This window comes from Sciurus carolinensis, chromosome 1 (genome assembly GCF_902686445.1).
Source record: "Sciurus carolinensis chromosome 1, mSciCar1.2, whole genome shotgun sequence".
NCBI lineage: Eukaryota > Metazoa > Chordata > Mammalia > Rodentia > Sciuridae > Sciurus > Sciurus carolinensis.
Window position 1 is genome coordinate 18,073,884 of NC_062213.1, and position 12,025 is coordinate 18,085,908.

A 12,025-nucleotide genomic window follows, 5' to 3' on the forward strand; every position below is an offset into this window, starting at 1 on the left:
TAACAAAAACAGCATGGTACTGGCACCAAAATAGACAGGTAGATCAATGGTACAGGACAGAAGACACGGAGACATACCCACATAAGTACAGTAACCTCATACTAGACAAGGGTGCCAAAAACTCAATTACAATGGAGTAAAGATAGCCTCTTCAACAAATGGTGCTGGCAAAACTGGAAATCCATATGCAGTAAAATGAAACTAAACCCCTTTCACCCTGTACAAAACTCAACTCAAAATGGATCAAGGGTCTACGAATTAGACCTGAGACCCTTCACCAAACAGAAAAAAAAGTAGGATCAAATCTCCATCATGTTGGCTTAGGACCAGACTTCCTTAATGAGACCCCCAAAGCACAAGAAATAAAAGCAAGAATCAATAAATGGGATAGATTCAAACTGAAAAGATTTTTCTCAGCACAGGAAACAATCAATAATGTGAAAAGAGAGCCTACAGAGTGGGAGAAAAATCTTTTCCACACACACTTCAGATAGAGCAGTCATTTCCAAAGTTTATAAAGAACTTAAACTTTACACCCAAAATACAAAGAACCCAATCAATAAATGGGCTAAGGAAATGGGCAGATATTTCACAGCAAAAGATATCAAGTGATCAACAAATATATGAAAAAGTGCTCATCATCCCTATTAATTAGAGAAATGCAAGTTAAAACCAATCTAAGATTTCATCTAACTCCAATTAGAATGGTTATTATCAAGAACACAAGCAATAATAAGTGTTGGTGTGGATGTGGGGAAAAAAGCACACTTATACATTCCTGGTGGAGTTGCAAATTGGTACAGTCACTCTGGAAAGCAGTATGGAGATTCCTCAGAAAGCCTGGAATGGACCCACCATTTGAACCAGTTATCCCACTCTTCAGTTTATACCCAAAGGTCTTAAAATTAGCATACTACAGTGATGCAGCTACATCAATGTTCATAGCAGCTCAATTCACAATAGCTAGATTGTGGAACCAACCTAGATGCCCTTCAATTGACAAATGGATAAAGAAACTGTGGTATATATACACAATGGAACATTACTCGGCCATAAAGAAGAGTAAAATTATGGCATTTGCTGGTAAATGGATGAAGCTGAAAAATATCATGCTAAGTGAAATAGGCCAGCCCAAAAAACCAAAGGCCAAATGTTTTCTATGATAAGTGCATGACAATATATAACCATTGTGGGTGGTGGGGGGAAGAGAAGAATGAAGGAACTTTGGATGGTGTAGAGGAAAAAGGGGTGGGAGGGGGTGGGAATGGAAAAACAGTAGAATGAAACAGACAGTATTACCCTATACATACGTATGATAACATGAATGGTGTGAATCTACAATGTGTACAACCATAGAAATGAAAAGTTGTACCCCATTTGTGTACAATGAATCAAAATATGTCTGTAAAAAATAAAAAAATATTTTAATAAAAAAAAATAAAATGGGCTTGGGGTGTAGTTTAGTGGTAGAGTGCCCCTGGGTTCAATCCCAGTATTGCAAAAGTAAATAAATTATAAAATAAAAAAAAAGAAACAATTCAAAAAATTGACAAAACAAAAAAGTTGGTTCTTTGAAAAAATAAATAAAATTGATAAAACCTTAGCTACACTGAAAGAGAAAAAACTCAAATTAATAAAATTTTTGATGAAAAAGGAAATATGACAGATACTACTGAAATACAGAAGATAAATAGAAACTATTTTGAAAATTTATACTCAAATAAAATAGAAGAACTTGAAGACATGGACAAATTTCTAGAGAAATATGATCTATTCAAACTACAAAGGAGGACATATACAATTCAAACAAATCAATTTCAAGGAATGAAATAGAAGCCTACTAGCCAAGAAAAGTTCAGGACCAGATGGATTCTCAGTTGAGTTCTACAAGACCTTCAAAGAAGAATTAACATCAATACTCCTCACATTATTCTATGAGACAGAAATGGAGGGAATCCTTCCAAACTCATTCTATGAAGCTAGTGTCACCCTGATACCAAAACCAGACAAAGTCACATCAAGGAAAAAAAACTTCACACCAATATCCCTCATGAACACAGGCACAAAAATTCTCAATAAAATTCTGGCAAATCACATACAAAAATATGTTAAAAAGACAGCACACCTCAATCAAGTGGGGTTCATCCCTGGAATGCAACATTGGTTCAACATAAGGAAATCAATAAACATTAACACATCACATCAACAGACTTAAAGACAAGAATCATATGATTACCTCAATAGATGCAGAGAAAGCATTTGACAAAATAGAGCACCTCTTCATGTTCAAAACACTAGAAAAACTAGGGAGAGTAGAAACATAACTTAACATTGTAAAAACTATCTATGCTAAGCCCATGGCCAACATCATTCTAAATGGAGAAAAACTGAAAGCATTCCCCTTAAAAACTTGAAGAAGACAGGGATGCCCTCTTTCACCACTTCTATTCAACATCATCTTGAAACCCTAGCCAGAGCAATCAGACAAACAAACTAAATTAGAGGGATATGAATAATAAAAGAAGAATTCAAACTATCACTGTTTGTTAATGACATGATTCTATATTTAGAAGATCCAAAAAATTCCACCAGAAAACTTCTAGAACTCATAAACGAATTTCAGCAAAGTAGCAGGATATAAATTACCCATAAATCAAATGCATTTCTCTACATAAGCAACAAATCTACTGTGAAAGAAATTAGGAAAACTACCCCATTCACAACAGCTTCAACAAAAATAAAATACTTGGGAATCAATCTAACAAAAGAGGTGAAATACCTCTACAATGAAAACTACAGAACACTAAAGAAAGAAACTGAGGAAGACCTTAGAAGATGGAAAAAATCTCCCATGCTCTTGGATAGGTAGAATTAATATTGTCAAAATGACCATACTACCAAAAGTATTATACAGATTCAATGCAATTCCTATTAAAATTCCAATGACATTCTTTATACAAATAGAAAAGTCAATCATGAAATTCATTTGGAAAAATAAGAGACCCAGAATAGCCAAAGCCATCCTTTGCAAGAGTGAAGCAGAAGATATCACACTACCAGACCTTAAACTATACTACAGAGCCATAGTAACAAAATCAGCATAGTACTGGCACCAAAGCAGACATGTAAACCAATGGTACAGAATAGAAGACATAGAGACAAATACAGTTATCTCATACTAGACAAAGATGCCAAAATAGAAACTGAAGAAAAGATAGCCTATTCAACAAATGGTGTTGGGAAAATGGAAATTCATATGTAACAAAATGAAATTAAACCCCTCTCAGCCTGCACAAAAATCAACTCAAAGTGGATCAAAGACTTAGGCACTAAAACATAGACTCTGTGCCTAATAGAAGAAAAAGTAAGTCAAAATCTTCATCATGTTGGCTTAGGGCTAACTTCCTCAACAAAACTTCTAAAGCACAAGAAGTAAAATTAAGAATAAAAATTAAAATGGGATGAATTCAAACTAAAACGCTTCTCCTCAGCAAAGGAAACAATAATTTGAAGAGAGAGCCTACAGAATGAGAAAAAAATCTTTACCACATGCACCTCAGAGCACTTATCTCCAAGATATATAAAGAACTTGAAAAAAAAAAAAAACCAAAAAAAAAAAACCCAATCAATAAATTGGCTAAGGAATTGAATAGATACTTCACAGAAGATATACAATCAACAAACATATGAAAAAATGTTCATCATCTCTTCAATTAGAAAAATGCAAATCAAGATTGATTTAAGATTTCACCTCACTCCAATCAGAATGGCAATTATCAAAAATACAAGCAATAATAAGTGTTAGTGAGGATGTGGGGAAAAAGGTACACTCTTACATTGTTGGTGGAACTGCAGATTAGTGCAACCACTTTGGAAAGCAGTATGGAGATTCCTCAGAAAACTTGGAATGGAACCACCATTTGACCCAGCTATCCCACTCCTCAGTTTATACCCAAAGGACTTAAAATCAGCATACTACAGTTATGCAGTCACATCAATGTTCATAGCAGCTCAATTCACAATAGCTAGATTGTGGAACCAACCTAGATGCCCTTCAATTGACAAATGGATAAAGAAACTGTGGTATATATGTGCAATGGAATATTACTCAGCCTTAAAGAAGAATGAAATTATGACATTTGCAGGTAAATGAATGGAACTGGAGAATATCATAGTAAGTGAAATAAGCCAATCCCAAAAAACCAAAGGCCAAATGTTTTCTCTGATAAGCGGATACTGATCCATAGTCAGGGGTGGGTAGGAAAGAATGAAGGAACTTTGGATTGTACAGAGGGGAGTGAGGGGAGGGATGGGGTGAGTGGGGATAGGAAACACAGTAGATTGAGACAGACATTACCCCCAAATACATGTATGAAAATTTTTTTAAATGTTTTCATCACTGTCAAAAAATATAATGAAAAAAATAAATAAATAAATTGGAAAAAAAATCCAACAACAAAGTACAATTTAGAATCCAGAGTGTACTCACAGGTCTGCATGGGTTAATTAAAAAAAAAAAAAAAAAAAAAGAAAAAGAAAGGATAACCTTAAATCTTGTACTCATTTAGGAAACAATGTTAATGATCAGAAATTGACTTAGTCAAAGCAAAGAGATGTAAGACAGGTCTTCAAATGAGAGTGTGACCCTTCTATGTCAGAGGCAATATATAAAAGAGACCATATATTGGTTATCTTGCTTGTAAACTTACATAAACCTTCATTTTATAAACTTTCACATAACACTTAGATAAGGTTTGGACAGATACGGTTCTCAGGTGCATACATATATCTCATCACATATATTTTGGGTATGGACTATATTGCTACAACCTAAATAACAGGTGTTTGTTTAACCAGTTACAAAGTAATCATTTAGGAGTTTAAAAGAGGTGCAAATCCTAATTCCTTTAAGACTTAGTTTCCCCAAGTAATGAAACCTAGCAAATATATGAAAATTATCTCAAAAGGTAAGAGCAGATCAGTGTTTCAGACTTTGCTTCATCGCAATACATTAAAATTCAAATAACTTTAAGTGACCATGCTAATTACAGCCACTTTAATCACAAACATAAACTTTTTAAGATTTACCTTCTGCAAACCTTCTGCAACTTACTTAAACATTCACAAATTTATATCCTTAATTTTGTCCTCTTTCATCTTGGACGTTAGCCCAAGAATATTACTTTACCAGACAAGATACTTTCTCATCCAGAAACATTTCTTGTATCTTCTAATTTTCTGAACTAAAATATATTTCCATACCTATAACTTTTATCTTTTCTAGTTTTGAATCCTTTCTTAAATTCATATTCTGAAACAGTTCTTATGAACATTATCTGTCATTTAATTTACACAACAATTTCATCCCAGGAGAGAGTTGGACAATCCAGCATATACAAAAACTGTGCCTTCATCTTTTTTTCTCCTAAGTTGCATTCAAGGGGTTGGAGCACAGGATATTTTTGATCCTGACCTGTCTCTGTTATTATTTTCACAATGTCATCAACTTTAAGTGAGTTCCCCACTGTCAAATGTACCCAGAGGCCCCTTTTGGACCTTTTTCTTATACTAGGCATATTGAAATTCAATGGAGGAAGCCCTTTCCATCCTTTTCTTTAGACTTCCTTGAAGATTCAACAGCAGAATTTTTACACTGCTTATTTTTGTGTTCGCAAGGGGTTAAAAACACAAAACTAATGTACTGAAATGTTTCCTGGCCATCAAAACTCAGAGAGGGCAGACAGCTTTTCCCTCCAGTCTTTTTTCTATAGCATTATATGTTCTGATGACAAAATTAAATGATCATTGTTCAAAATATGGAAAAAAAAACCATTAATCCTACCATCTAAATGTAATTCACAACTAACACAGCAGTCTGTTCCTGATTTTTCATATAAATCACACACAAAAGCTACTCAGGAGGCTGAGGCAGTAGGATCTCAAGTTCCAGGCCAGTCTGGGCAACTTAGCAAGACTGTTTCAAAATAAAAAATAAAAGGGCTGGGGACATAGCTCAATGGTTAAATGCCCCTAAGTTCAATTTCTACTCCTAGAAAGAAAGAAAAAAAAAATCACACATAAGTATTTATTTTTGAGCAGTTTTTCATTTGCTCTTAGGTTGCCTGACAGTTCCCCAGTTCATGAACATAAGAACATCAAGTATTTACTGAGCATCAAATTTATAAGACAACAGTGTCTAGTACGTCTGCTCATTAGGGCTTACAGTGATAACTAGTCTAAGGTCACAGAAGGGGTAAGTCAACACTTCCTTCAACTAAATGTCCCCAACTCCTTAGTCAGTGCTATTTTCCTCTCTGACCCCCATAAACAATGGGTTTTATGAACAAAGAAAAAAAGGAAAGCAAGCCATGTTTTGATGGAAGAAATAAACAAAGACGTGTCAATATCTTGCATGCAACTCTACTTGGTAACAGCAAGAAAAAGTACAGGTGGGTTGGCTACAACTCTTAGAACATTTATAGACTACCAGAGGCAGGGGTAGTATTTAAACAAACTTCAAATTTGGAAAGGAAAAACCCCTTCACTTTAGGCAAAAAATTTTTATCCAATGGAGTGGAGGGGTTTTTCCTTGAGAGGACAGCAGAATTGATTTAAAAAGATGGACAGCAACTGGAAACCAAACACGCAGCTGCTTCAGGACTGCGCCGTGGGCCTACAAAGTGGTCCGTTTGTTGATTTGCTGAGAGCAACCAAAATCAACAGAAAAATCACTACAATAAGAAGCACTGAAACATGACCCCATTCGTTGCAGCAAAGCCCGCGAGGCACTAAGATCACTCTGACATGCGGTAATGGGAACTCAAACAGTCTCACTTCCACTGAAGTCATACAAGAGAGCCAGGGCCTCAAACATCGCAGAAAACTGGGAAAAGAATGAAAAGCATCGCTGGCTGTCCTACAAGGCCTTCAGCATTACAGAAGCAATCCTCTGCCCCTCATGTACACGACTGTGTGTAAACTCCAGAGAACTGTTAGTGTGTTCTGTTCTACTCTTCTCCTACAGCGCTTAGAAGGGTGCTTGGCACATACTAGGTGCTCAACAAAAAGCTAATGAATGCATGCGTGTCTAAAGCATGCAATGGTGAGGGTGGATAAACTTCAGTCTGTACTAACGTGTACTGCGCTCCTTCCCTCGTCCCTCCTAGAGTTCTTTTCCAGCTCGACACTTAAATACTTACTGAGCACGTAGTACGTGCCAGAAGTGCCATCAGGACACGGATGATTACAGCAGGCAGAGCGCTGGCACTCACCAGAGCGCAGATTCTCTCAGGTAAATCTGAGAACCTCCTGCTCCAGCAGCACGGTGGCCGGGACCTGTCCCACCCCAGAGGGAAAGGGTGTCTCTGCCGTCCACTCCTCCCGAGGTCCCCCGACCCAGGATTCTGGGCAGGGTCGGAGCCAGAACCCGAAGCCCTGCACGGCACTCGCATCCCTTCCCAAGGCGGCCCCTCGAACGCCACTTCAGACGCGGACCCTCCCCCGACAGCATCCAGCCGCCTCCGCAAGCCCGCGCCCTCCGGTCGCGGCCTTTACCCGTCCCGAGTGCCTGGGGATGGCTTGCGGTGCCATATCTTCCCGCTCTCCTTATTGCCCAAGTCGGTGCTCTCCATGTCCAAGCCCACTTTCGGCGGCCGCAGGTCGGCGGGGTAACTGTCCCGGCGCCTTCCCGGCAGGCTCCGCGCTGCCAGCCCGGGAAGTTCGAGCGCCCGCCGCGGCGTTCCGGGTCCCCCGTGGACGGTTCCAACCGCGCGCGGGACGCCCCTTTCTATTTACAACTAATCTGAAGGCGAATTCCTTCCAAACTCCGCCCAGGCTGCCCCTCCAGACAATGGAATCGCCCAACGACCTCCTCTTAGACTCCGCCCCCTTCAGAGATCCGCCCCCCCGGACCCCGATGCCTTCTGGGAATGGTAGTTTTCTGCAGAAGGAGCGTGGGAATTCTGTACTTTTGGACCCTTGAATGGGTTTTAGGCTGCCAACAGAGGCAAGGTGCCTCCTTTCCGTTATAAACTGCATTTAGGGATTGTATAGAGATAAACGCATTGAGGATTGAAGGGTTTCTTTCTAGAACTTTTAGGCTCCAAAGAATCTTATAGACGAATAGTCTATTCATCACCTTTTCACCATCCTCACGTTTTCAATCCCGTAATCTGACAAGAGGCTTCTGTTTTGTGATGTCCACTCCACCTATGGCAGGACAGCAAAACAGTGTCATCAACAGCAGGTTGTGTTAACATCAGAGTTCTTTTTGTAAAAATGTACTTAGCCCTTTTGTAGTGCTTACTAGGTGTGGGGCATTCTTTTATATATTTTACCAATATATTGACTCATTTAAATAATTCCCATACCAGACTTACTATTTAGGTAGTACTATTTATCCCCACTTTCAGTGCTGTTATTAGGTCATGTACAAGTTTTTCTGAGGCTGTCCTAATGAATTACCACACACTTACTGGTGTAAATTTAGAATAGAAATTTATTCTCTTAGAATTCTGGAGAGGGGCTGGGGAGATAGCTCAGTTGGTAGAGTGCTTGCCTTGTAAGCACAAGGCCCTGGGCTCGATCCTGAGCACCAAAAAAAAAAGAAAGAAAAGAATTCTGGAGACCTTAAACCCAAAATCCAAGGGTCAGCAACCTCTCCCGGAGACTCTAGGCAAGATTCCCTCCCATGCCTATTTTAGCTTTCCATGGCAACTGGCTTAGTTGGCTTGTGACCACATCACTCCATTTTCTTCTTCCATGGTCACATAGCTTTCTCTTCCAGGATATGCATCTTCTCTTCTGTCTCAAATCTCCCTCTGCTTTTATCTTCTGTGAAACGAAAAGGAAAGTCTCGATGAAAGCAACACTAAAAGAGTTTTTCAACATGGCACAGGGAAGCCTTTAAGGGACAGGGCTAGTGCACTTCTCACTGCTTGCTCCCTGAGAACACAGACTATGGCTCATCCTCACCTTTACTGAGATATAACTGACATTTGATAAATTTCACATATTTGAAATGTGCAATTTTATAAGTTTTAACATAAGTTCCCCCTGAAACCATCACCAAAGCAAGATAATTAAGATATCCATCACCCCTGAAATTTTCCTCATATATCTGAGGGAAATAGAGAAGGACTTAGACAGTCTGGGTAAGATGGCAGGTGAGGAGGGCAGGGGCAGGGCCAGAACAAAGGAGCATGGGGAGGGCCTTCTGATGAGATCAACTTCCTGCTGGACCCCAAGGGCTCATAGACACAAGCAGGGGACCCCATCAGACAGACACTTCCTACTCATGCTCCTAAGCAGGGAATCCATTATAAAAACTGAAATAGATACATGGAAGGAGGGGGCACCAATCAACAATGGGGAGGAGATAAGGAAAGATGAAAGACCAGAGACCATAAAAAGAACAAGCCAAAATTCCCCCACCAGACTCCCAGCTCTGTGGTCCCTTCTCTCTGGAGAAGTTTCTCTCTACATCTCTGTCACTTTTGCGATAAACCTACTTCTTGTTTGCTATCTCTGTGTCCTGTTCTTCAGTCCTTTTCTAAACCAAGACAAGCATCCCTAGATGGTTACATATCTTTGTAATCTGTTTCAATTCCCACCCCACCTTCCCCATAAACAACTGCTGATCTGTTATACATCCCTTAGAGTAGTTAATATTTTCTAGAAATACATATAAGTTTATAAACTATCTCTTCTCTCTCTCTCTCTCTCTCTCTTCCTCCTTCCTCCCTTCCTCTCTGTGTTTCTTTCTTCTGGCTTCATTCATTCACAATAAATTTGAGATTATTATTTTGAGATTCTTTTGTATTGTTGGGATACCAATAGTTCATGCTTTTCATTGCTAAGTAATATTTCATATTATTGATATACCATAACTTATTTATCCATTCATCTACTGATGAGCCTTGGAGTTGTTTCCATTTGGGGCTATTCCACATAAAGCTGCTATGAACATTCCTATTTAAATCTTCGTATGAATGTATGCTTTCATTTCTCTTGGGTAAATTTCTAGAAGTGGGATAGTTGGGTCATGCAGAGGCCTAGATTTAACATTTTAAGAAACTGTCAAATGTTTTCAGAGTAGTTGTGCCATTTTATATTCCCAACTATAGAATAGGAAAGTTCCAGGTTTTCCATAACTGTGATGAACCTTTATCATTTGACCACTCTAGGAGTATAGTGGTACCTGCCCTGATTTTAATTTCCATTTCTGAAGTGACAAATGATGTTCATCATCTTTTCATGTGATTATTTGTCTTTTGATATATCCTTTTGATATATCCTTTATATATCTGTTCCATCTTTTGGCTAATTTTTAATTAGGACATTTGTTTTCTTATTATTTACTTTTGACACACACACACACATCCTAGATAACAAACCCTTCATCATACATATGCTTTATAAGTATTTCTTCCAATCTTGTTTTTTTATTCTCTTAGCAGTGATTGTTCAAGAAAGGAAAATAAAAGATTTATCAATGGATCTTCATTAGTATTATTCTTTTCTTTTATGTATTGTGCTTTTGGTGTACTTAAGAAATCATTACCTAGACTAAGATCACAAAGATTCCGTCCACTGTTTTCTTATTTGGATGTATTTCAAATTCTCCATAGAGAGTTGGAAAGTTGTACACAGAAGGGATTCTTAGTTGTTTCTTTGCAAATCCCTTTTTCCTTGCTATCTCACCAACCATACTTTCACTGTGAAAGGATGCCTTTTTTTTTTGCTGTGATAATACATAGTTCAGAGAGAGAAGTATTTCCCGTTTGTTGGAGCTTAGTGAACATTTTGATTGCCAAGCATCTAAGCATCCTTTCTGTTTGGGAAAGTTCCAAGATATTTGGAAAGTAAAGAAAGACAGCTATTCTCTTTCACAATTCCTTGGCAACCAGTTCTATGCTTCCCCCAAAGCAAAGGCCAGTCAGTATGTTAGTAAGCAAATTAAATAACGCGCTAACAAAAACTATTAAAATACAATTAAAGAATTTACTGCAATCTCTCTGAAAACTTCAAAGAGGAAGTAATTAATAACCTTTAGCAAACTTCTTAGAAAGCCCTTTCCCACCTCATTTAGGGAGGCTGAACTGTTATGCCACAATAACTAAGAACTCCAAGATCTCAAGAGTTTAAAACAACCCCTTCTGTCTGGGTGTTGAGCTCTTCTTAGTCTCTCAGGGACCACGGCTAATGGAGTCGCCATTATTTCAGAGTTTTTGTTTATATGCCAGGGGGATAAAAGGGTTTTAGAGAGATTCACACAAAGCAATCGAATGCTCCAGCCCAGAAATGTCATTATCATTTTTGTGCTCACTACCAGAACTATGGCCCCATCTAAACACAAAGGGCAAGGAAGTGCAATCCCACTACATCGGTTATGTGCAGTTATGATAATGCTGCTTAAAAAAATGAAAAAAAAAAAAACCCACCAAACCTCTGTGGCATTCAGTGATAAACATTTATTATTCATGCATCTGGGATCAGCCAGGTGTCCCTGCTGATCTTGGCTGGGCTCACTTACATGTCTAGGGGGGCCGCTGACTGTCAGCTTTATAAGCTGTCTTCTTTGAGGGAAACTGGGGCAACTTGGCTCTATCCCCGGAGTCTCTCATCCTCATGCAGGCTAGCCATGGTGTGTTTTCATGGCAGTGACAATGGTGTGGACGAGCAGACCACACACAATACCTAGAGGCTCGGAGCTGGCACACTATCACCAGTCCTTCTTTCTAGTGGCCAATCAAGCTACATGACTGAGTCCAGAGGCAGAGTACTATATTCTGCTCATTGCAGGAAAGGGTTAAAAAGTTCCACAGTGGGCATGGATCTGGGCAGGAGTGACTGGGGACTATCTTGCAATCAACAATAACCACTAGGTGTTTGGAAGTAGGAAGAATCTGAAATATTTGGTGAACAGATTAGACAACTCTTATATCATCCTCATTTCCCAGTATCCAAAATGTACCTCCACTAACCTCTGGACTTCTGTCCTCTTTTATTCTTTTCTAAAACCTTC

General features: G+C 38.7%; 1 protein-coding gene across 2 annotated transcripts in view; it reads right to left on the reverse strand.

Annotated features, from left to right (window-relative positions):
* Positions 1-7,726, reverse strand: part of Tbc1d31 (TBC1 domain family member 31) — an 89,357-nt gene extending 81,631 nt beyond the window's left edge. The window contains exon 1 of one of the 2 annotated variants that reach the window (XM_047521943.1): positions 7,555-7,726. In XM_047521943.1, coding sequence (XP_047377899.1) covers positions 7,555-7,631 — 77 coding nt within the window. In that variant the 5' untranslated portion in view covers positions 7,632-7,726. The remainder of the gene's footprint in view (positions 1-7,554) is intronic. The other variant, XM_047521935.1, reaches the window with a different exon arrangement.
* Positions 7,727-12,025: the final 4,299 nt, after the last annotated feature.